Source organism: Diplotaxodon limnothrissa, linkage group LG15 (assembly GCF_057381915.1).
Source record: "Diplotaxodon limnothrissa isolate DT_005_m linkage group LG15, D_limnothrissa_male_GT1.1, whole genome shotgun sequence".
NCBI lineage: Eukaryota > Metazoa > Chordata > Actinopteri > Cichliformes > Cichlidae > Diplotaxodon > Diplotaxodon limnothrissa.
The window spans coordinates 40,481,388-40,508,224 of NC_140610.1; the positions used below are offsets into that span (position 1 = coordinate 40,481,388).

The 26,837-nt window shown below is 40.3% G+C and overlaps 1 protein-coding gene across 1 annotated transcript in view; it reads right to left on the reverse strand.

Moving 5' to 3' along the window:
* Positions 1–26,485, reverse strand: part of negr1 (neuronal growth regulator 1) — a 174,476-nt gene extending 147,991 nt beyond the window's left edge. Inside the window, exon 1 of the mRNA XM_085371989.1 lies at positions 26,130–26,485. Within this exon, the coding sequence (XP_085228115.1) occupies positions 26,130–26,299 (170 nt within the window). The 5' untranslated portion in view covers positions 26,300–26,485. The remainder of the gene's footprint in view (positions 1–26,129) is intronic.
* Positions 26,486–26,837: the final 352 nt, after the last annotated feature.

The window sequence follows — 26,837 nt, forward strand, 5'->3', positions numbered from 1 at the left end:
AAGAAGCCAGGCCCACTAGTCCTTTGGAGCACGATGACCTGACCATCTTATGTTTGGTCTGTTCTCCCTCTACAAAAAGCCTCAACAAGAGGATTTCTGCTTGTTGACAATGCAGAAGCTCACCATGTTCCCATTTCTGAAGAGTGTTATTGAGAACACTCTCTGTGGAAGAATAAACTTCAGAATGAGAGCTGTCATAAAGAGCCATACATGGGCAATATTAGCACCTGATTCTTTTCATCTCAACTTGAAGTCTCACCAAAATAAGCGCAGAGGATGAAACTGTATTTTAGATTTTTACATCTATGTCCTTCATGAGAAAGGTCGGGTCACAATATTCACAAAACAAACAAAAATCCTTTAATATCGTTCTTTGTTTTTGAATTATTTGCACTGTAGACAAATGTAAAGTTTTAAATTCTCCAAATCACTTCCCCAGCGGCAAAGAAAGTGATACATTATGAATGATAACGAGATCGCATTTAATCACGAAACAAACTGGCAAACGGTCAGTGGGATTCAGAGAGTCCTTGTAATTCTGCAGTGAGGAAAAAATGAAATTGTCTTTTACAGTCCATTTGTGAGCATTAACATTATATTGGATCAGAGTAGGTTGTGCAGTTTTCTAGAAGCTAATGCACACGGATGCTGTTTGCCAAGCCAGCTCTGGCATCTTTACAGGCAGTAACAGCTGAGGTGAAACAGTGTCTGAGCCTTTTTTTTAACACAAAGGTAAACATCAACATACTCCACAATCTGAATGCCAAACAGCCTTACTAAGCAAAAGCAAAAGGCTAAAATATCTGCATTAGCAACAGCAACAACAAAAACCTGTGACGATCACGTCTGGCAGGAGATCGAGTCATTTGTTTTCACTGTTCTCTGTAAATCTGACTTGAATCTTCAGGTCCTTACTCCTGCCATGTGAGGGTGGCTGTGCTGCTGCAAATCTAGCCCGTACTCTGAATGCATTAAAAAAATAAAGACGTGCGTTCTTGAGTTCGATATGACAGAATTCAAATTCACAGTCAGCTATTTACTATATGCCATCACATTACTGGATTCCTCACAGATATTTGTGGACCTATTAGCTAACGCCAGGTGGTGTCGGGTCTTCGGTGTGTGCATGTGACTATGCCTAAAAAAATCACTCCGTCATGAACAATGACAATAACAAGTGAGTGTTTTTGTTATTGCCTCCCTGCAGGGCTTTATCCACCTTTTTTGATGTGCTCTGTCCATTGCACAAATGGACAATCCTTCTTTGTCAGAGGACTTTGGAACCCCTGCGCCGTCCGATAGGTGCGACCACATTCATCATCCTGACAAAGGGAAATAAGCAATTGCCACAGCACTTAACTGGTTTCAGTCATCTGCAAATATTGGAATAAACACATTGCGTAGAGGAGAGGTCCCTCTGGGTATAGTCATATTTTACATGCCCTATTTGTGCTTACTTGCTTGCATTAGGGACAGTGCTTTTTCTGTCTGTCTTACAGCAATGCACACAAAGTTCCCAGCTAGTGGGTAAAAGTAATAGGTTGTGCATCACGAGCAGTTTAAACCCCCTGCTTTCACAACAGAACATTAGTAAACACTTTATCCGAGACCCCGTTACTATCACTGTTATAACACGCAGACAAGCGGTGTTTAAAGCAATGCATTAAGTCTTTAGCTTAAGGCTGTTAATTATTTTGACAAAAGGAAGGAAGGAGTGTTGCACTGTGTCTAACTTTATTATTACTACTGAAAATCATCACTGTGAATATTAAAATGTGAGGTATTCAAACCTTTCTTTGTGTACTTCTGAGACATGTAAGCCTGTTTTTATAGAACGAGATGGCAGAAGGCTGAATGAATACAGAAATTCACTGAATGCTCCTCTGCTTAAAATGCAGAGCCTGTGCATTGGCAGCGACCAAAAAGTCCTTAGTTAAGCTAATCGCCAGTCCATTTGGCAAGGATTATGTTCAGCTTAGGGCTCGTCCCACGAACAAGGTCTCTGATTCATAACAGTGATTTGACTAAGTAATTTTATTGATAGAGCAAATACTCCCTTCATTGCCTTAATCACTGTAAGGTCTTCATAAGAACTCATTAGTAAAAGTAAAATACTATTACATTAATTACAGATATCAATATGCCTCTCTGGCATGTGTGGGTTCGAGCTTGGGTTGACTTGAGGACACAGACACAGGAAGAAGTCTGAAAAGGACTCTGCAAACCAAGAGCCTGAACATTACTTTCTGACGACAGCCAACAGGGGGCACAACATGGGTTAGAGAGGCACTTATTTACCTCACTTCACCTGGGCTCAGAGCCTGTTGCACTTAACTGACTGAAGTGGTGGTCAGCAGGGTGAAAAACAATCCAATTCCTTCAGGAGTGTCAACGGTGGTATACAGTTTTAAAGAGGCTGTAAAACAATCCAAAGCCCTGGGCGGTGTGTGCAACGTAAGCTAGACCAAACAATTTAAGTTAGATGATGGACGGAAGACAATTTTTGAAGTTAATGCAGTTGGCGAGTAAACAAAAAGAACTCGATGAAGAAGCGGAGAACTAAAAGAGTGAGAGCAGTGATGGGAATCTGTGTGTCACATAGGCCAAGAGTCTACATTCTCTTTTTCCTCCTCAGTGAGATAAAAGCGGCTTTCCGGAAGGGAGATAAAGAGGTAGAAAAGCTTAACTTTGGTTATTCCTGTGGTGTTTTGCTTTACATGTTTGTCTTAACAAATTTATGAAAGCACCTGTCATAGAAAATTGTTTAAAACCAAAGACTATTTTGTAATATATTAGGCAAACAAACTGAATTCACAAATTCATCCAAATTTGGGCCGGCACGCTGGACTTCTCTGAGAAGGCAGAAATTAATCAACTAATTAGTAAAACTAATTTTTCTGCTCAGGAATTAAAATAAATAACTGTACTTTGAAATTCTAATCAGAAAATAATAATAATGTGCTTGTTTGTATGTTTATATGTTATTTTTTAATAAAATGGCAAATTCACCAATAACAACAATAATTATATATTTATCATGGAAAATATCATTTTTGATTAAAGAGCTTGCACATGTTGGTGGATTAACCATTACAGAAACATGGATAAAACACCGTCAAAGTTAAACGCCAGAAGTAATATTACCAATCGATTCAACACCATATAGTCAAGAAATGATGATTTTTTTTCAGAATTCTGAGAAAAAGGTCAAAATTCTGACTTTAATTTCAGAAGTTTGTTTAATCTCACAATTCTGAGAAAAAAGGTCAGAATTGTGAGATTAAAGTCAGAATTCAGAATTCTGGAAAAAAATAAAGTCGTGTCCACTTTTTTGGTCCTAATTCTGGTCCGTAGTACAGTGTATCAGATTTAATCAAAAATGGAACTAAATAGTCACATTGTCAAACTACAGAAAGATACAGAAGTACATCTTAAAGATACCTAAAAAAAAGAGCAATAAAAGTAAAGTTTTTATTGCCTTGTTTCATAACTACTGTAACAGACCAATTAAAATCTTTCTTAGGTGCCATGAATTGTTAGCAGACAATAGAACAAAAGTCACAGGCGGCAAAGCTAAGTTGCACAAATCCATTTTGCATGAGTTCATTGGCTTAACCCAAAGCCTCCCTTGTTATTTCTGTAACTGTTTCCTGTTACCAAATGACCTTGTTAAGCATATTTAGTTGGAGGTAATGAGGAAACTGTTGTGATGAAATTTCTCATATTGTCTGGAAATGTTTACCAGACAGTCCTGAGTGTCTGAATCAAGAAAAAATTGTAATGGCGGCGAGAGGAAAAATACAGTGCAAGTTTTGCATTAGTGACAATGATCTCACATCTCATTAAAATACAAAAAAATACAAAGCACAGCAACACATACATCGCAATTTGGTTTCATCCAAGAACCTCCTGATCAATTGCTGTTCTTCCCCTTAATCTCACTAATCATAAACGCAGTCAAAAATCCAGGGGAAAATTGCTCCTGTTGCTTACCAACTCCAATCAATTATACAAAGTGATTGAAATGATGACTGAAATGATGCACAGAGGCTATGGCACACAAGCATGTTAACTATCATGATGTTATCTGAAGCCCATTAAGAGCTGGATTTGGGTCTGATTGTTCCCCACCCATGCGCCAGTGGTGAAGGGGAATAGCAGGGGAATGCATGTCTAAGTGAACAGGTTCATTAAGCCCATGTAAATGCTGCACTTTCCAGGACTTTAGCATTGTGGCAACCACAATAATAATGGTAAAAGTGAAACACCCAGCAGAGAATCCATCTCAGCCCTTCCTTGGGCTTTATTATGCCTCACCAGCTCTGGCTGCTCATTACCGGCACTGCACACGCTCAAATGAGCCAATGGCAAATGAGCATATACACAAACACACAATACTGTGCTCTGTGGGGTTTGGGGGAACGGACTGATGACTGTGCACTAGATACAACACAGTCACCTCATAAACCACCAACAACACAACACTAAAGTGATTTTGTGACTGATTCCTTTTCATCATGCTTATGGCTGAGATCACAGCACTGAAGTGTATTGTATGCACCAAATCCAGCACCCCCACAAATCCCACTTTATAGAGTATGTAATTTTAGCTAAGGGTAAAATGGCTGATAAGAAGTAAAGTCAGCTAAGCTCCTAAATTGGATGGTTACAGGAGTGGGGGAATCTAAATAAGATGTATGGGCTGCAGCCTGTAACCTGTTAGAATTTTCCTTATCAGTTTATGAAACACGCAATTAGTTAAAGATGGCTGCAAGGTTTATTGAATAACCCCATTAAAGAGAATGGTGTCAAATAAGAAAGAGCCTACAGGCAAACGTAATGGGTTTTTTCCACTGACATGCTTTTGATGGGACCCATTTGATGGGAGAGAATGCTTTCCTTGTTCTTAATTTAAGCCCAGGACACCTTGAGATGGGAAGAGAGGGCGAGTTATTCCACAACTAATGAATAGATACATAATATAAATGCTAAAACACAAACAAAATCTATTTCATTCGTTAAACATCTGCCAGCAAGTGCATCTTGAGAGTTTACAGACTATCCTGGAATGACTGGAGAAAATAGCATTGCAGCAGAGTGAAAATCAAGGATTAGTACAGCATGGAAGAACAAAGCTTTAGGAATGTTTTGCTTCCCCATTTGAGGGGTTTGGTTATGTTGTCGACGGGCTAAGTCCTTGACAACACAGACACAGATGTCTGTGTTGTAAAAGTTTGCAAACTTAAAACTTGGTAAACAAAATGTATGTTAAGATATGTGGCGAGCTATTGAAGTGACTATTAATTTGAGCAGATGATTGCTATACAACAGTGTGATAATACATTACCACAATCATACAGGTATTTCAAAAACGATATCAATATTTCATGATTTCTTACGAATGCAACCAAAAGGGATTTTGCAGGGTGTTCTCTGGTGGACAAATTATGCAACATCAACACTCATAACATGGTTAAAGGGTGTTTCTCCCATCTCTACTGTACTTTTCAAAATTTTCATTCATTAGCTCCTAAAATTCTGATACATCAGCAAATACTCTAAAATACATTTGAGGGTTACCTAGGCAACCAGTGCTTTATAGGAGCTCTTTAGGAGCTAAATGCCCACAGAACCAGATATATTCCTGTCAATCAATGTCTGCACTCTTGATGTAAGCATAAGACATAAAGTTACTGTCAGTATAATTACATGTCTTTCTTTTCTGCTGTAAAAATCCAAGGGAACAGTGACACCGATGACAGAAAGGTGACTTAAGGATTGGTATTTTTTATGGTCTTATAATTTTGTGGCTGTGCAACACAAAGCCAGCAATAAAACACTGAACTAGAGTAAGCTTGCTGTGGGCATATCTGTCTGGCATAGCAGGGCCATCACTTGTAGGAGAGCCTGACAGTGAAAACAATAGAGACCGCTGAATTATGGACAGTAATTTTACTGGCTCATGACATTCAAAGTAGCTGTAGCAGCTCCTCCGGAGGGCAATCAACCAAAAGTGTGATCAGCAGGTTAGTTGGAGAAATTCTAACTTTGCAGAATCGTGTAGGGAAAAAAAAATCATAAAAAGCATATGCTTGGTCTAGAAGTCCACGGGGTATTAAATAAGCAAACTAAGGCAAAAGTACTTTTAGTTTGTTTTTAATACAGGCTACTTCTGAAATGAGAGGAGCCTGATGTTAACTGCTAATATAATTATGTGTGTTTGTCATTGTCAGTGCTTCCCCTAAGATGAGGACTTTGGTGGGGGAGGAGCAGATGGGCAACACGCCATTCTTTGACCACCATGGAAAGAGAAACTATGAGAGGGACTAGCACAACCATAAATTACAGCAAAATTCATTAACTGCTCTCAAGCTGTACCAAAACAAAACAAGAGCACACTCACCAAGTTAATCAATATCTAGGTTTTGTTAATCTAATATATTTTTTAGTCTATATTTTATCATTTATTTGTTTTATTTATTTATTTATTCCCCTTATGGCTTTGGAACCACCAACAGATCAATAAAGTACACTGATGTAAAAAGGGAGCCAACCCAAGAAAAAAGATTCATTTTGCCTGTCTTCACTTCAGCAACGATTGTGTCTTGGTGCGTTTTTGTCACTCAAGTGACTGATTGCTGTGATCATAATGCAGAAACAAATGGATTCTGTAGTCTAAGCAACACTATATGTTCATTTCTGGTAAGGCTAGTTTGGTATTTAAGCCAGCAATCTGTTATCAGCTCCCTGGGGTCTAACGGGAGAGGCTCAACATTTGTCCCAATCAAGCCATGACCAATCTGCTGTTTGACTGCCACAAACACACACGTCTGCCTTTTACAAGACACCTGCAAGCAAAACCCTGCCTTATTTCTCAACATATAAACAAACCTATGCATTCATTTCAATTTGGTTTCTTGCAGCGGGGTCCTGTGGAGTGGTAGAGGAAACGCTGCCCTTGTTGGGGTCACTTTTTTCCCAATCAGAGGCTTACTCATACGCATCGCTCTGAATCTGACATTTGACATGATGGATATAGAATATATGGTGTGTTTCACTAAGCCCACTAGGTTGCCACTCTGTTATAGGCCTAGCAACCATTGACCTTGACAGCAAGACAGGACAGCCCCCATCCTGGAGGCGAGATTCTGATAACCATGTCATCCATCATTGTGGCACTGAACCAAACACACAGGTCAGAAATCTCAAGTTGATAGTGAATCCTCACCTGTACAAAGTGTGCGTTCACACATACAGACACACCGTGAGGAGTGGGAACTAGCAGTACGGTCTTTTAGCCCTTAAAGGGTACGGCAGAACGCTCATTTTTGTCAGCGATTAATGATGTATGGAGCTCTACAGTGTTGTGGGAGACAGGGCCGTCGGTCACCCCCCTCCCCTATCTTACTCACATACACACACGAGTGTGTGATGCTGGCACATACCATACCATACCATACCAACTTTATTTCTAAAGCACTTTAACATAAAACCAGAGTTTCACAAAGTGCTGTACATGTTAATAGCATACGTAAAGAAAATTAAAATGAGATACGATAAAATAAATAGATACAATAAATTGAAACATGTTAAAACAAATTGAGTCAACCCCTCTAATCAATGAAACATGAAAAAACGCACTTCACAGGCCCGCAAACATATTATGCAATCACACATGTGCAAAAAAAAAAGGCAAGAGCTGAAACACTCTTATGTCTCTTCTCACAGAGCTTCCTCTCCCTATCGTTGTCTCTTTTATTTTTTTCCTTGGGCTTTGCAGAAATAGTCAGCGGCTTCGACGTATCACCTCCTGACAGAAAAGACCTCAATTCCCCACCAGTACACACTAACAAGAGAGCGCGAATCCTCCCTTTCAGCATGTAGGTCAGAGCTGCCTTTCATGACTGCTTTTTAAAAGGAGAGCTTATTACCAGTAGATCCAAGCTATACCCTCCTGCAGGCGCTTTGTTCATAACAGCAATATTCTCCTGAATGAGTTTCATACATTTTACAGGGGGAGCAAACACAGCAGTGAACTTTGACCTTAAGCCATAAAAATCCTGGATAGCCTTTGTAATACATGCTGTCATGTAATATGCTTTTCTTTAATCAAGGGAAATCTCCATTGGTGCAATAACATTTTACACCCCTCCCAGTGAGGGTGCTAGAGTCATCACAAATGCCATATGGATATTACCATCAACATAATGCTGCTGAGCACAATTTGGGAGTGATCAAATATTGCCTTGATGAAGGGACAAAAACCTAATTAGACACTATTCAGCTAATGTTGATGACTGTTTTATGAAAGATGGTTTTCACACAAACGGCCAGCAGGCCACAGGCCATATCATGTTTGCTAACCTGGACCTGATTTAACAGCCGAAATGACCATTTTGAGCACACAGATATTGAAAGGTTAAATTAAACCATAACCGCAAATGTATTATCATTTTTCTTAATTCTCATTATCACGGCTCTTCGTGTTCCCGCATACCTCCCCGAGGAAAGATTACCTCAAACATTTTCCTCATGGACATTTTCCGCTCTAGTGGAGGGCATGAAATGAACCAAAAGTACTTGTGCTAAGAAATACTTTTAAAGATTTTTATTGTTAAGAGTATGAGGAGACTTTTTAAAAAACACAGGTTCATACATGATAAAACACCTTAAATATTCAGAAGAGATTATTTAAGCTTTCATTAGCTTGTACCGACACTGTCAAGACTGTGACAAAGCAGAGAGAAGACTCCCAAATGAGAGGCATTTTGTACTATGATGAACCGTCATTATCATTATGCTCTCCGTACAGAGCCAAGTACCCATTTTTGGAAACATTACAAATCTTTGAGCCAGTGTCACATGCATTATGTTACTGTTAAAGCCAACGAGGAGCAGTTGGATGTAGATGACTGACACAAGAGAGAAAGGCAGGCCATCTGAATATTTGATGGGTAGGATATATAAGTATTTGTCGCAGGTTATGAGGCGTGATATTGCATATTGGCAGTGTTTGGTGATGTCACTCAATAACCCCACACACACAATGCATAATCAGCCATTTATCATTTTTAGGACTTTTATAGTGGACTGCACCGATATATCAGTTTTGGTACGTATCATATCCTGTGGTAACCGCCAAAGACCAATCAGTAAATGAAATGGCATCAGTGGCCCATGGTACAATAAGAAGAATTAGCTATCAGCCAAACTGTAAAAACAAAAAGAAGTCATTTCCCTAATTTGACATCCAGACGTAGGCTTTAATGCACTCAGTGGTGCAGTCTGTTGTCATTCCTGGAACTGGCCAGCCACTGTCACTTTCTCTTCCCCTTCTTTCTCTCTTTGCCAGATAGGGAAAGGGGTTGGAACAAGCCTGGAGCTGGAGTGATGATTGATGACACGCCTCCTCTGGTGCACACTTCCCTGCTGACGCACCCTCACACTGCAACACTTTTCAGCACTAATTGGGCAAACCCTGCAAACTCTACTCTCCCTGTATGCGGGGTCCGGATCTAAGCCAACCACCCACTCAAGAGAAGTGTGTGAGCTATACTGCTCTGATTAAGCACCGCTCGCAGCCCCCTTGCATGTCAGTAACACGCTCTGGCCCTGTTCACTGTGTAGTGCCAGACAGAAAGAAGGGCACCTGGAGCCATACTATTGACAGAAGATGGGAACATGCATGTTTCCTTAGAGAAACACTCCTTACTCCGTGGAGTACGAGTCAGAGAATGACCTCTGTGCACTTATGGAATATGTTGTGACAGAGGCTCCAAACAATGACAAAGCAATACAATCCAGACATAAACAACCTGATATTCCCCAGGACTGTGTTGCAAGCCAGGCTGCTATCTGGGGCTTGCATTGTTTGTTTCTCCTGACTTCGTCGAGGGCGACTTGCATGAGCTGCGATATGTGTGTAAAGCCTCTACGAAGATGGATATTAAGTGAAACAATTTAGATTAAGTGCCTCGCTCAAGGTCCGTGTTTAAACTGACAACCTCGCGATCATTAATTCATTTAGGGCTCACAGGGTTACAGGAGAGCAAACATAAGGTCGTTGTCCTTTTAAACTGTTTGCTAAACAGCACGGCATGCTCAGATCATGAATTCATCCACAGCGTTCTGTAATGCAGGACCAGGCAATTATTACTTGCTAACCATATGGCTGGAAAGACAATAACAGTGTGCTGTATGTTCACTGGTTCTCAATGAAGGACAAAGGTTCAGCTTATGGGTTCAGAAATTGTTGCTGTTCACTGAGGCACGGCTGATCTGTGCAACTGGTAAGCAGAGGGGGTATTATGTAAAATGAAAAAAAATACAGGATATGCTTCCAAATCTGATTATGACATTGAAACAAGTAGAAGGAACTATTACTGTCATTTTGCTCTCCACAAACTCAATCTCTCGCCTGCTTTATCAGCAGAATCTTTTTTTTAAAGCCTCTTACGGTTCATTTTCTCTCTTGCCCTTTATTTTCTCTCGTTATTCTTCTCCTTTTATGTTCTGATTTTATCCCTACGTAATTGTTAATGTTTAAGTGTCTCTGGGCCCCGAGACTGTATAATTAGGACATGTCACTTCCTCAGTGGAAGAGTAAACCAGCAGAGGCTTCAGTGTGTCACGTCCAAGAGGAAAATCACAGGAATTTCGATCGAAGAGGAGGTGCACATAATGTGTACAGAAGCCTTTGAATTCACTTTCTGGTTGGCTCTCAGCTAGGCTTAAGCAGGCACTTCTGAAGACAAACCCAGAACTTTATAGGTAGCTGCTTCGCCTCACAAGTACAATGCTTACTGACAGGTCCCTGTCATATAACACTCAACAATATCAGATTCCTGTTTGTGTCTTAAATAAACCTTTCACGACACAAATCTATTACTGTGCTAAAGTATTCCATTTGGCAGTCTAATTTCAATGCACCTGTCAACACAATTACTCTGAGCAGAAAGCTGCCTGGTTCGGTGGACAACACAATCATCTCGCCTCTTTCCAAATTACTCTTACCTGGTCTTATATTCTCTGGCCATTTTATTCGTTACTCTTGCTAGTACTGAGACCCATTAGAAGACAGGTACACTTTGATCGCCATGGGTGCATGGACATTATGGCACTTATTGATCCTCCGATGGTACTGAGGGGCTAAAAGCATGGCAAAAAGAAAAAAAAAGAAATGACCAGCAGCCTGAATTGTTGACACAAGGCAGGATTGATCCAGTTCTTATGCTCTTTGTAGAATTCTGAGTCTAGTGTCTGAAAGCTGCAGCAAAGACATGAGCGTCATCAGACCGGGCAGCATTTTTCCATTCTTCCACTGTCTAATTCTGGTGACCCTGTGCTCAATGTAGCCTCAGTTTCCTGTTCTTAACTGACAGAAGTGGCACTTAGTACGGTTTCCTGCTGCTCTTGCCCATCTGCTTCAACGTCTGAGGTGTTATGCATTCACAGATTCTCCTTTACATACCTTGGTTGTAATGAATTAGTTTTTTGTGCTCCTGCATTTCTATCTATTGAAACCAGTCTGGTCATTTCCTCTTGCCTCTTCAATCAACGAGGCAATTTCACCCAGAGAACTGCAGCTCACTGGATGCTTTTTTTTCTTCTTTTTTCCCCTTAAATTTCTTAGAGACAGTTGTATGAAAATCACAGTTTCTAAAAAAAACTTCTACAAGGCTGTCTCCTGCCTATGAACGTGCATCAAAGTAATATGAGATACATTTCCCTTACTCTGAAAGCAGGTGATCAATCAAAACTCAGCTCATAATTAAGAAGAGATGTTTAGCGATGTGTATGTGGAATACACCAGGCACAGACACACGCACACACAGGTAGGTACAGCCAACTTCCACATTTATTCAAGTGTAGTTGTTTTGACAGCTGACTCAGTCACACAGTCTGACAGCTCACGAGCCCAGCTGATCTCTCTCTTGGCCGCTCCTCCTCGTCTCACTATAAACACAGCGGAGGGAGACCATCATCAGTCCATAAACAACATCAGCTGTTCTTACCGGCCTCGCAGCGCCGCCCTGATGAGCCTTCCGCTCCACTCCTCCCCTGCAGCTGCGTCCGGGGCCACGCCCCCGCCACAGTGTATAACAGAAACCATAGAATGATCATGGAAATTGCTAACTTGTAGCTATGACAGGCAAAATTGCCATTTGTGACTCGAAGTAGGGGGCTATAGGTTAAACTACCCTCAACTTTGAGGCGAGTGATTAAAGCAGCTACTAATTAAAAAGAAGACTGCCATATAATAGTTTAGGAAGAGGTTTACTATCAACCAAATATTAACAAATAAACAAGAAAACAACAGGAGCTTAGAGCTGCAGCCACACTGGTTGCATATTCCTTTGGAACTAGGGGCTAGCTGACATTCCAGGCTCTACCTGCTGGCGTAGCCCTCTAATGCAGCGGCCCCCAACCCCCAGGCCACGGACCGGAGTCATTTGGTACCGGGCTGCGAGAGTGAGACTCAGGTGTGAAATGTATGGTTTTCAGGGTTTTTAGTGTTATTTTGTTATCGTTTTTTTTTTTCATTAACCTGGTTTTCCTGGGTCTTTTCACGTGTGTTATGAATAAATCTTTTTTTTCGGTACAGGTACTAGTTTTATTTTGTTGTATTTATCCGCGACACCTTAAAGGCCGGTCCGTGAAAATATTGTCGGGCACAAACCGGTCCTTGGCGCAAAAAAGGTTGGGGACCGCTGTTCTAATGCATTAATTAAAAGGGCATATGTTAGTCGCCTACATCCTGCATTCTCATTGTTAGTTGTCTCAAGGTTAAGACAAGTTTATTTCAAGACCTGAACACTTCACAGTACCATCTTTTTTTTCTAGTAGTCTACTAAAGTGTCCAAAGATCAGTGACTTTCTATGATCTCTGGTCATACACAGCTAAAGAGTCTTCTCAGTGACTAACATTTTGTTGACTAGTGAGGGACAGGTCTAGTAAATACTTTAAGTTCTGGCATAACCTTCTCACAGACCTTCAAATTTAATTCATTCAGAATAAGTATTCTTGTCGTGTGCAGGGACAAGCAAGGAAGCCTTGGTTTCCCTTCACTGTAAGGACTTCTAATTCTAGTGCTTCTTTCTTACAATGATCTGTAATCCACAACCTGAAAGTATTTCCTCATCACAAGAATGTATAATGTGCTCCACTCCTACAGTTCATACAATCAAATCAAACACTGCTGCTTCCTCAAGGTGAGTGATTTTTGTTCCCAAGAAAGAAATACCCAGTGTGCACCATGGAGCTAAAACCATAAAACTCAGTAGCAGCCACAAAAAAACATAGTCGTCTTTGAATGACCATGTTGTCTTGTCAGGAAAAATATGAAAAGTCCCGAGATCTTGAGTTAAAGGCCAGGGTTTTTACGTTTGTTTTTGGTTCTTGAAGACGCTTCTTCAGTTTCCTGAAGTGTCTCGGATAAGAAACTAAAAAAGAGGTCCACACCTTCAACTAAAGCATTCAAGACAAGCCGTGACTTGGATGACTGAAAACATACAGACATGGAAAATTTGATGTTTATGGAGTGATTGACATATATAATATGCAAAAGCTGGAAAGCATTCTGAAACTGATACATCATTTTCAGGAATGCTGCAGTTTCAAGAACCACCTTCCACCCCTGCACATTTGTGCGTGTGGTAACCTGGCATCAGCATTAACACAACATAATAAAGCATCTGGCTCGGATATTCCCCTAAGTGAGCCGCTATAGTCATTCAGCACAGCACCTGTTTCCACATGTAGCCGTGCCTGTAATGGTAGATATGGGACATGACAGCGAGAGCAAACCTCACAGACGCTGCACTGCAGATTTTTTTTTTCTTTTGAACTTGTTGAATGGCCCTGAGGTGGCAATGAAAACAAAGATGACAGGATTATCCTCTCCAGGCTCTGCAAAGACTACCCATTAGTTATTGCTGTGGCAAAAACAAGGGTGAATATTCTGAAATGAAAGTGACATGCAAGCAGTGCAGAGAAGAAGGCAGCGGGAGTATTGTGTTGAAATCAAAGACAGTGCCTGGATTGAGGTTTGCGGCAGAAAGACATGGCCCACACACTTCCAAGGAAGACAACTGGTTGTTTAAGAGATTGCAGAATGAAGTGCTGAAGCTGGAAACTGATAGCATGCCTCAGGGAAGCTCTATTGTTGCATATGGCTGTTTCTCACAAAATACAGTAAGATGAATCAGTGTGCATGTTAAACCCAACAATTGGCATTCACATTCTAACATGGTAGAGGCATGGTAGCTACATATGCTGTATTATCTACAAAAGCATTGCATTCATAGCTAGTAGGACTGGATGCTAATTAGCTCTGAGCTGTAATCCTCCTTTTCATAAACGGGGCATAATGCAGAGGAAAAACAAAGCTTCGCTTCTCTAAAGAGAACCTTTGAGGTTAATTCCAAGCCCTGCTAGAAAACTTGCATGTAAGTTTTGATGCCATTAAATGGAATAGTTGAACTGTTTCCTGAGAGAAATGCTTTTCGTTCCTGATCCAGAAGCTTCTGAATTAGCAGCATGGCTTTAACTGAGCCCTTACCCTGTGTGTTTAAGAGCAACATAGAGCTTTATGTTGTTAGGAAAAGGCACTAAACTATATATGACTGATATGCTGCAATTCACCAAGGAAATGACAGAATTACAAAAAGCACAAGTGATATAAAGATAACAGTATAACTGTTAAATTATTCTGTAACCCAAGCACCCATGCATCAATCAGGTAGCAGCTGTAAACTGCATTTGGGCAAACTGAATGGATTTTCACCTACAGCAGATATCAATAAAATATTACAAGTGTGTTGTTCCCAGTGGAAAAGATACTATTTCATTTGTGCATCTTGATTGTTGTGGTCAAATGTAATGAGCTTGTCTGAAAACCACCAAGATTTACCTCAAAGGGGAAAACTGGTAACTCAAGTAATTAATAACTGAGCACACTGAGCTGACTGCTGCATATCACGTGGAATACAGCAAACCTCAATATCACCGATCAGTAATTACAGAACAATCTAAACGTGACGCTGACAACAGTAGACAGCTCATTTATTACTCGATCGTAACTGATCACGACTACATTTGGTTGCTTACCTTTCAACGCCATTTAGGAGCAGGAGAGAAATATGAGTTGAGAAAAGCCACAGAGAGTTAAAGAAAGATACAAAGACAGAGGAGTGTAGAGAAATCAAAGTCCCACTATGAATAGCAAAAAGCTCTCCCGAGTCTAAAATTAGAATGCTAATGAGTGGCAGCCTCATAGATCAATTGATGAATTTGCTATTTTACAGTGACACAGACTGGAGCTGCCAACGCGTGGTTACAGCAAAGCTTGACAACTATTTAATATCATCTCTATACTTAGTTTAAAAGCAACGTACGTATACCAGACTTGAACATGCAAAGCCGAGACTAAAAACGCCTTCTTTAACGCCTCGTCACACTAGATTCTGATCACATATTATTAAAACTATGTAGGTCAGGGGGCTTTTTCAATAAACCAGCACTAACCGTTTCACTCATCACGGCAGCGTGCTGTGTTCCCATAATAAGTCAAGGGCTAGTGGGAATGTTATAAATTCCACTTGAGCGACATCCAATTTTTTTCGCTTTAATTGGATTACTCTACAGTAGGAAACAATTTCTACCATCTGTGTAAAACAGCAAAGAGTTAATAAACTGTCGTGAATCTACAATTAGTAACCAAAGGGGACATTTGTCACGGTTGCCTTTTATCAACCATAAAATTAAAGCTTTGCAGCAAAATACGCCTCAATATGTCATCAGTACAGTGGCATTGTAGAGAATATTAGGCTTACATTCATAGTGCCTAAAGTCTGGACAATTTTAATGAATCAGTCTTACAAATGGTTTTTATTATTCTCAGCATGACACTTCTGTTACCTTAACTCCTGACCCCTCTGGAAACAATAGGTAGCACAATTCTCAGTGATATTGATTTGCTCCACTGCTTCTTTCTCCATTTACTAATAATTACTAATGCAGGCTCTCCAATTACTCGGCTCCAACAAACATTTACAGCAGCCTGAAATCCACACACTCATTATGCAGATGACAAAAAGAGAGCGAGAGCGAGAGAGAGAAAAGCACAAAAACCATAACCTTCTCAGAACAAGTCCAATTAAAATTCTTTAGCCATGCCAACATAGAACCAAATGAATTATGACAATACATACCTCTTTTAGCTGCCGGGCTTTTTCTAACCAATTTTGAAAGGCCAGCCATTGTGAACATAACATTTAGATAACAGAAGTGTTAAAATAGAGATCACTGTCAATATTTTTTGGTTTTTCCCAAGATTCATCCAACCTATGCCTCCAGGGGGCAAAACCAAAGAATAAATATGAAACAAAAAGTGATTCATATGTACTAGTTTCATTGCCTTGAGGCAAGGTTTGTATGTTTTTGTCTTTTTTGTTAAGCACTTTAAGTTTACATGTAATGAAATGCACTATATAAATGTTGTTGTCTTTTTTTGTTATCCCATCTTAGGCCTCGGTTACATAGGCCCAGAGACCCGTTGGCAACCATCTGACAGCTACCGTCATGAGAAAAACCTGTATTTGTCTGCATTAGGTTGCTGGCAGTCACTGTGACATTGATTGCTAATGTCTCATGTCTCTAATGGTGCAGCAAAAACCAGGTTGTGGTGGTTGACAGTAGATTGCGTAGAAGACAACACCTTGTCTGCAAACACTCACAAACTGCTCTCTAGGCAGTAGTGAAGATGTGAATCTCTAAAGTTCAGAGAGTAAATGGTGAGTGTCTGCAGTTAAGTCAGCGTCTTTCACGCAATCTGGTAGTGATCAAAGCAATCACAAGGATTTGTTGGGGAATATACATTTTCCCTAGTAACCGAATTGCAAGAGGGCTGCCGACCAGTCTCGAAGACTTTGTGACTGAGGTCTTAGTGCAAGTCTCTTTTGCATAGCAATGTCCTTTTTCATAAATAAACTTGTCCCGCGAGTCTTTATATTCCTCTCACACATCAGACACTTCTCACTTCCAGAAATACTATTTTTAGTTGAGGGGAGAGACGAGCAGATAGGAATATGGTAATCCCCTGACCCCCTTTTCCTTTTCCACTCCATCAAAAAGCAGTCAAGCAAAGGAAATCACTTTTTTTTCTTCTCACTCATCATTTCATGATCGTTGAAAACAAATGCAATTTGTTTGAGTCGTCAAATACAGTATATGTGACTCATTAGATATGCTGATATTTATAGAGTTGAAACAACTACGTCATGCCAAAAGTAATCCTAAAGTAATCCAACCTAAATACCGCGCCCGTTCTAAAAGCTCAATTTACAGCGATGCTCTGCTGCACAGGGATTAATTGAAAGGTGATCTGAGGTCACACCTAACATGTTCAACCTACTGCAGAAAAGCTGCAAGCCATCCTTACAATTTCTGAAATCATAGTTCACTAGAAAGAAAATTCATGCTCCATTTGATAGTGATGTGTAAATCCAAGATACAACAACGCCAAATGCTCATTAAAGGACAACAAGATGCCCTCTACAAGACGCTGAAATCCCACTGGACTGTGTTAATTCACTCAGCAACACTACTGACATATCCATGTGTCAGCACTTCTGATTTATTTTTCCCTGAGGACCTAACTAATGTTTACCTGCCTCATGTCATCAACTACATTATCCTATGGGAGAGTCCTCTCACGGTGGTGATTCACATTCACTGTTCGTTATAAATAAGTTTAAAACAACAGAGACAGAATGCCTTAGTAAGATAAATTTAGCTCAAAGAGGTCACAGGTTCACCTTCTGACACAGGCCACAAAGCTGCAGAGATTTACATTCAGGAAAGACCAGAAGCCAAGTGCACCTTCCATACAAATGCACTCTTTTTCCAGCGCATCACTCAGGCTTCAAACCCTGATGTCAGCGAGTTTTGACTATAACCTGCTGACATGAGAGGCATACCAAGACTTGCTGGTATACAGCTCAACTGAGGAGGCACAGATGAAATTACGCAATGTTGTCAGAGAAGCACAACTAATTATCATGAAACACAAGGAGATGCTAACTGATTGATTAAGGATTTTAATTGAAGGGGCTCTGAGGAATCGTTCCTCTCTGTGATGAAAGGCTGGGAAGTGTTGGCATATGATTTAGAGCAGAAAAGGCTGCACAGTATTCAACAAAGAGCTGGGAAAAACAAATCTACTCTGCAATAGCTGTCAGATGGGAGTAGCTTAATCTTGTACACAAACAAAAATATTATGTATCTATAAAAACATGCCCGAAAATAGCATGATTTTTGATACAGGCTACTGGAAATCAGTGAAAACACTGAACGTATGTGCAAGCGGCCTGTAAAAACACCCAGCACTTAATTTGAAATATTCACAATCATGCTCAAAATCTCCATCTTGATGATACTGTAAGAATGAATGCTGAAGCTTCTAGATGAAGATGAACTCATCCTCTAAAAGCAAACGTAGCCAATCAAAGAATTACGAGGAATATAAAAACGTATCAATATAGGTATCAATATTTGGAAAGTGGATTGAGCTGAAACTTTTTTTCATGAGATTCGTGTCTTTTAGTATTTAAAACAAATGGCATCTCAAATTTATTCATGTATCAATCTTTATTACACATACAGTAAAAAAGCAGAAGATCTCAAAACAGGACCTGAAAAATTAATCAGGCCCTAGCAATCAAGAAGAAACAGAAATAAAAGGCTAAGGTATGCCAAATTACACAAGAACTGGACTGAAAATCAATAGCTCTTAAGGAGTGATGAATACAAATGTAAAGTTTTTGGTTCGAATCATTCCTAATGTTTACGGAGGAGGTTGGGAGAGCGGTACAACAGTGTCTAGAGCCATTGTAAAACAAGATGGAGGCTCTGTTATGGTTTGGGGCTGCACGTTGTCGGGGACCACGTCAAAATTGTAGGTATTATCAATACGGTCAGATTTTTAGCCACCATGCAACACCATTTAGAAAGTGTCTGATTGAGACGGGCTTCATTTCCCAGCGTGATAATGGTCCCAAAATACACTGTCAGTCATGGATTGGTCAATTCACAGTCCAGACCTCAACATTATTGAAGCAGTGTGGGATCATCTTGACAGAGAACAGAACAAAAGAAGAGCGTTGAATATCATTCAAGAAACCTGGAGACCTATTCCTGACTACTTAAAGAAAAGACAAGAAAACTTCAATAAGAGAGTTCAGGCTATGTTAAAGAATAAATGCGGTCATATCAAATATTGACCTTCAAACTTGTTAGAATTGGGCAAACTTTCCATTTCTATTTGCACAGCATTAATTAAGGGTAGCTGAAGACTTTTGCAGTAATGCACTGTAAGCACCACACCAAATTAAAAAATATTTCATGCAAACTTATGTTTACCTCAGCCACTGAGGGAAAAAAGTCAGCAACCTTGGCATGCACTTCAGCAAAACTCGGTTTCATGTAACTTCTTCTTAAAATTGCCCAAAAGATAACCTGTTATTGCTTCTCCACTCTGTCAAGTTTAATTTTCAGTCTTATAGCTTTCTCACATCACAAAAATGCTCCTCTGAGATTTTCTGTAGAATTATTGCAATTATGTGGATGCTCTGAGCTTGGAATGGGTAAAAGCTCAATTTTTCCACCCCAAATCATTTTCCCTATCCCATATAATTGTAGTGATTATACGAGTATTAGAAAGATGCTTTAAAACCTAGCATAGCATCTATTTCCCTCGAAGGATTTACCTTGAGAAAGCATTTCCATTTAGACTTTAATTCACTGGGGCACTCAATCTCTTTAGTGCTAATTGAAATATATTAGAAATAGAAATGCTTAATTTTTATGAAGTACAATGGATTGACTTGCCTGACAAATGATAGGCACAAATGTAATGCATTTAGAAATTGTTTATAGTGTATAAATTTGGTTTATTCAATGCATTTTAGCCCCAGTGCATAGTTGCAGCATGAAGTTACAAATCATGCCATGAAAAAAGCTCTGGCATCCTGGAATGTGTTCAGCAGGAAGCCAAAAGTAAGAGCTTTTCCTACCATCCAGCATTAAACTGGATGTTCTTTATATATGTTATAAAGAAATGAGGGAGCATCATGTCATGCGTCTGACTAGCTAACCTCGGTCAAGCTGTAAACTTCAAAAAGCTCTTTGTATATCTCATGAATAAACTTCTTAAATATCAACTGGTATTGCTCAACAACAAAAAATGTGCACATAATAAGCAAATTAGTCTCAGAACTGTTTGCTATGACAATCATTGACATTAGAAAACGTTGTTCTAGACAACATTTATTTCCATGGATGCATCAGGACTTTTCATCTTGAACAAGTCCTTCTGGCAATGGGCTGAGTGACTGTTTAAAACAAGACATAACAGACTCTGAGTTTCGAGTGGCTGCTTTGGATGAGGTTAACTGGAGGTCTTAAAGGAGGCAGCTGCTAGGAAAGCTTTCTTAACAACTGCTCTAGCGTGTCACCTTGTCGGCTGGTTTCCATCTGCACTCAAACACATCTGTAACAAATGGATGAATATGATGAATACTTTAGTAAAGCCAGCCTCCCTTGGGCAACGGGAGATACACCTAAATGTTAGCAATACGCCTGCTTTCTGACATAAGACAGCGAGCCTCCAAGCCTTAATAATGTGTGTTTATGGGGTTTTTCATGGCTCAAAATGGACCTTTGGGGGTTGACTACACAGGTAAGCACAACTGGTCCACAACCTGCACAGAGGTCCATATTACTTTATTTAACAGATGTATTTCTGTACAATTGTGAAAATCATATTTCCTGTGGTTTTCCTGTTTTGTATTTACAGATCAGTACTTAATTATTATTATTATCGCATCCTATACAAATTTGCTGTTAAACAGAGCGAGGAATTTGTAACCTAGCTTTTCCAAAATTCAAACTCTTTTTATGCTTGTTTACATTATTTTACTTTAAACACACAAAAAAGCCTAACACTACCAGGGTAAAATTATTAGCCACCCTTATGCTAATAGTAAATTGTGTATCTTTTCTCTGGGTAACAGCCTTCATTCATTTGCTGTAGCTTTCAGCAAGTCACACACACGTCTCCTGGTCAAATGCAGCCTATTTTTCTTGGGCAAATCTCTCAAGCTCCTCTAGATATCATGGTCTTCTGGCATGGACTTTGGTCTTCAGTTCACCCTACAAATTTTCAGTGGGAATCAAGTCAGGACGTAAAGGCTTTATTCTGCTGGAGGTAGTTCTTGACCAGGAACAACATATGTTTGAGTCTGTGGCCAGTTTTGTCTCATCTGACAAACGGACGCGTTTTTCTCCAGGTTGTCCCTAGTACACTGCAGAAGTCACATTTTTTCTTGGTCTGCAACCTTGTAGTCCAGTCTTGTGCAGGCCTCTAGTGTCTTGGTAGTTGTTCTGGGGTCTTAAGACACATCTCCTACACAGACTTTAATATCTTTCTATTCCTACCTCTGCCAGGCCTGTTCTGTACTGTAGGGCTCTCTTTGAATTTCTTGATGACACTTTTCACTCCAGTTCTTGACACTTGGAACTAGGACTGCCACGATTAGTCGACTATCAAAATCGTCCACGACTGATTTAATAGTCGACGCGTCGTTTGAAGCTTTGTAAGATCACAAAAGACGCAGGAATAAGTAGTAGGATTTAAGAGTGTAATAACGGACTGAAACAGAAGATGGCAGCACTGCATGTACAAGGATGCCAGCTGCCGTTAAACCCCGAAGAAGAAGAAGTAGCTTTGTCCCAGAATTCATTGCGCAGCCCAGCTCAGTTTCCAACAATGGCGGCAGCTAGTTAGTTTTAATATTACTCTTATTATTCTTTATGGGTCACAAAATAAACGTTTCACATATTTTCAGGCGAGACTGTAGCTGTGTAAACCTCAAATATCTGCTCAGTTTATCAAGACCACATATTTTCAAAAGCGCTCCGACGTTTTCGGAGACGTCTGTTACCCACTAGCTCGATAGCGAGCCGGGGGCTAGGCTAACTAGAGCCGTGAGAACACCGGACTCCTGGCAAATCGTTTTTAAACCCACCGCAGTCTTTCGCTACTCAGGTTAAACATATATATAAGTCACTTAGATAACTTAAAAATGTTATTGTTTGGCTTTTTTTTAGTATTTTATTTGTTCCTGAGTAAATCGGTTTGGCTGAGAAATAAAAGTTATAGTTTTTACACAGCTGAATAAATGTCAAGCAGACAGCTGATTATCAGAAGTGTGAGATGCTCCAGAATTTACTCCGGTGTCCCGTTATATTTTAGATAGCAAGGAGTTTATTAAACTTCACCGAAACAATCTGTAAATTTCATTAAAATTTATTAAACTATCATCTTGTCTTTATCTTTAGTTAGCACAGACCTTACACACTTAAAGCTGTAAGCTAATGATAGTTCTATAAGAGCAGATGCTGCTTGTGCAGTACAGATGCTGCTTGTGCAGTAAGCTGTAAGTTTTACGTCCAATGGATGATGATCTGATTAGTCGACTAATCGCAAAAATAATCGGTGACTAGTCGACTATCAAAATAATCGTTTGTGGCAGCCCTACTTAGAACGCTGTGACAACTTTGTAAATCCATTTCCTGCCTTGTGAGCATCAGTAATTCTTTTTCTCAAGTCTAAACGGATTTTGTTTATTTGTGGCATGATATTTTCTCAAGTGAGGCGCAAACTGCTACTGAAGTGTTTATACTGTGTGTAAATTGTAAAATCAAGTTAAAACTCAGGGTTGTCTTCCAAACTTTGGGCATTACAAAGTTAAAGCACATCATTGAACAACAGTTGTTAATGTTGTTAATACTAATTCTGCTTGTGTGAAAATAGAAATAATTATGTTATGTATGTTTGAAAAATCCCGTGCTCTGTTAAAAAAAACAGTTGAGAAAATTTTGACAAAAACTTAAAATTTAATTGGAGGTTAATAACGTTGTCTTCGTCTGTAGGGATGGCTTCATTTGGTACCACCCCTGCTTAACAACTGGTCCTTCCCACATGCAGATGGTTTTGTATCATGATAGTGGCTATTCATTGGCCAAAAAATTAGGTCAACTGACAATCCAAACACTTGATCCCTGAGATTAAGAGACTCTGAAGAAAAGCAGCATTGTGCTGACAGCAACACAGGCTGCATTAAACATGGGGTGCAGCAAACAGACGAGAGGATTTGGGCGTTTAATTAACAGTGACAGACTCAGGTGTGCCTCCAGATGTGTCATAAGAGGTAAACCAGGTTTTCCCCCAAATGAGTGCATGAAACTGCTGATATCTGGCAGTTAACTGATGTGTTCAGAGAGCCCAGTGTTTACTACATCTCCAACCAAGCTGTTGGAAATGAAGTAGCCTCGCTTTTACTTTTTAACTGAACTTGCTGTGGTCTAATTAAAAAGCTGCTGAAATGCAGAAAGAGGTGCTTCTCACCCATGGTTATGGCTGTGCGTTAAGCAGATCATCAACTATTCCTTCTTTTTAAAATTATTTTCTGTGAAGTCTCAACTATTGTTCTTCTTTTCTGTCTAATCATCGTGTGCGCCGGAAAGCGAACACCAAACCATTTAAACTACATGTTGTCTCTGGCTCAAGTGCTCATAGTAAATGTCAAGACCTTTCAGAGCCGTAATAATGACATAGTTGAGAAAAATGATGCATGGCACCATTTCTGTCCTGGATGATGTTAAAAAAAAACAGCTTCAGTACAATCATGTAGAGCCAGAAAAGATTTTCATCAACTAGCCTGTTGACATGGAGGCAATGATTTTAGATTTATACGAATACCCGACTTTGAAGCCAGTGACAGGTCAATTTTGTACCATTACAGAGACTGTAAGGCTGGTGGGACAGACCTTATTTTGTAGCTGAGGGCCGACTGTCGTGATAAATAACAAAAATATGTTAAGACCATTGTGTCCCTCTGCTTTTATAGAAAAACATTTTTTCATTGCTGATCTGCGTGTCTTTTGTCTATTTCTCTTCATATCATGCACATTTCATTGAGATGAAATAGAGAGGCATGGGGTAAAAGATAAAAAGATTTAAGAACTGTACTTCAAACCGTAACCATATGGCAGCGGCCTGTTCTTAAGATTTCAGTCTGCATGGACTACATTTATAGACACGAGCTCTTTGCTGTTGATTACAGCTGCTTATCCATGTGGAAGAGGCTGCCACCGATACAGTGTGTTTCCTGACAGCACAGGGAACTGTCTTGTCATCCAGCTGTCTCCCTCAAATTCATAGCCAAATATGTCATTTACTGGGATTTATTCAAGTGAATCCAAACAACACGAAACCTGTAAAAGGGTGGGAAAAGAAATGGATTTGTAGCTACTTTAAACAATGTGTCTCTTATGATTTGCAGCATGTGAAAAATGTGCCTGACTCAAATGCAGGCAAGCAAGACTTTGAAGCAGCACCACAACTCAAATACAGGAGACAATTCATTAAAGGCTGAATATGGCTAAGCTTTTAGGCAATCAGACAAAAATTAAAAGGGTGATGATACACATGTGGACCATTCCTCATCTTCAGGAAGCTCAAATCACTTAATTGCTCTGGACCCAATGTCCAACATGAATCAGGGCAGTAGAAATCCAGCACTGAGAATTGAAGAGGTGAGGGGAAATTAACATATGACAGAAGACGCACCTCTCGGGAGCCACTTCATAATCCCAAGGCAGTGACTAATTGCGTGCTTCTGGGTTTGCTGGTATTTCAGGATGCATGCATTTTTTTTTTTACCAGCAATTTGCTCTGGGGCAAAGGAAAATTGCCCACACTATTAGTCAGGGGTCTTGACAATGAAGAAACTCAACAAACAAGCAGTGCTTTCAGCACTGAGTCCCTATAAGAGACAGCTCATGCTTTGATGCCTGGCTCTCAAGGCCAATAAAAGAACATGGGGAAATCCAGAACCATAGACCCTTGTAGTTTGGAAAAATGGAGAAAAAACAGTATTCCGCATCACTTCTGTGACATTTTGCGCTTCAGTTAAAATGTTGAATATTTGTATTGAGTCAATAGAGTCACAGTGGCAGTATTAAAATAAATGAAAAATGCCAATCAGTGGTTACTCAGAGTCCTGTATAAGCCATTAATAAACCAGCTATGGAAGTATCTCCAAAGTGGATCTATAGAGTGCTCTGCAAGAGTTTGAATATTTTTTCTATTTCATATTACCATTATGAAACAGACTGCAAATTTGCAGTTACACAAAAATCTGCAGTTTTGTAGTAAAACTTGTGCATCATGTGGCATTTATTGCAGCACCATTAGTAGCCTGTTTAAACTGAAGGCTGTTTTTTCCTCTTTTTTTAATAGCTTGACAACGTTTCAAGTTGCAAGCTTCCGACAGAAATGGACCCAAACCACACCCATGAAATTAATTTCGCCCTTAATGGTCAGCTACCTGTGCAGCTGGCACCGTAGCCTACGTGATGGAGGCAGGGTGACGAAGGGAGGGGTGGAGGAGTTAGCGCATCATTTGCCATAACTCCATTCAGATCAACAGCGACCACACACGAACACACACGAGTACACTCGTCAGGCTGGTTTTTGCAACTGCGACATCACACTGGACATTCAGCAAAATCTGTCCAAAAGCGTTGAGAATAAGCACGCCGGACCCATCGCTCGTAGATTAAGTTGCTTTTCTACACGTATGGCGTTTGAGAGACGGTGGAAATCGGCGGACACAGTGTAAGCAAATTACATAAGCGATAGGCAGCGGTAGGCTAACTTCACGCGATGTGCTCCCACATACGGGCAGCTGTGAAATCACACGCCAACAACTAATAAGACTTGTGCTCAGTTAGCACAGAGGGAAAGTATCTTGGAGAAGTTTGTTAGTAAGCAGCCGAGCTCCGTAGCGGTGGCTGCACTAGCCGGACGAAAACAAGGACGGGATGGAGGGGAAAGGACCTATTGTGTGAGCATCGCAGGCGCTCAATGACAGACCCCCCTCCCTCCAATCTCCAGAAGTAGTTACCAAACATGTTCGCTAAGGGTTGCGTTTGTTTGTCTTTTTGTCTTTTAGCTCCTCAGAACTCTGAAAGGAGAAAGTGAAGTTGTGTTATCTCGCTTTACCTCAGTAGTGCCGTGTCGCCTTGTCTGCTGACCACACTTTCAACCGAGGAATAGTCCACAGTTTGTCCAGCGGGCAAGCAGGACGGCAGAAAGCAGCACAGGCTGAGAATTATCGCAGTAAGCCACTGACCAGAGACACAAGCATCCTGCACCGCAGTCATTATGTCCATCACAGCTGTGTTTTTGTTGTCGCTTTTCCCAAGTCTTCTTGTTGTTAAGAAAGAAAAGAAAAGCGAACTGGGCTAGCTTCAAAAGAAAAAAAACGGAGAACCTTAACGCGAACGACGTTTTATTTCCACACTTTTGCGGAGCCCCACGAATAAACGATCCGCTGTATAGTTTCCCAGGTTTGTTTGGATGGATGTAGAGCTCACTGTGCGGGGAAGTGTACTCTCCAGTGGCTTGCACACCATCTAGTGAGGAAATGCGATGTAAAATGGGAGCAGACCTAGAAGCAGACAACCCCCAGGCTCTGATCCTGTTGCCATGCGGCCGTTTCCCGGGCAACCCGTTCCCAGTGGCTCGTGATGGAGCAGCAAAACCGGAAGGTATTGATACAACCCAGGAGCAATTAAAGATATCGACTGGAGAAGGTCCCCCTATAAGGAAATGAACAGTGAGCATTTGGTGGAAATGGAGCTTACTGACGGTGACGCAGGTGGATCCCACAGGAAAACTCCTGGAAAGCTTTCAAACTGCTACTGTTAT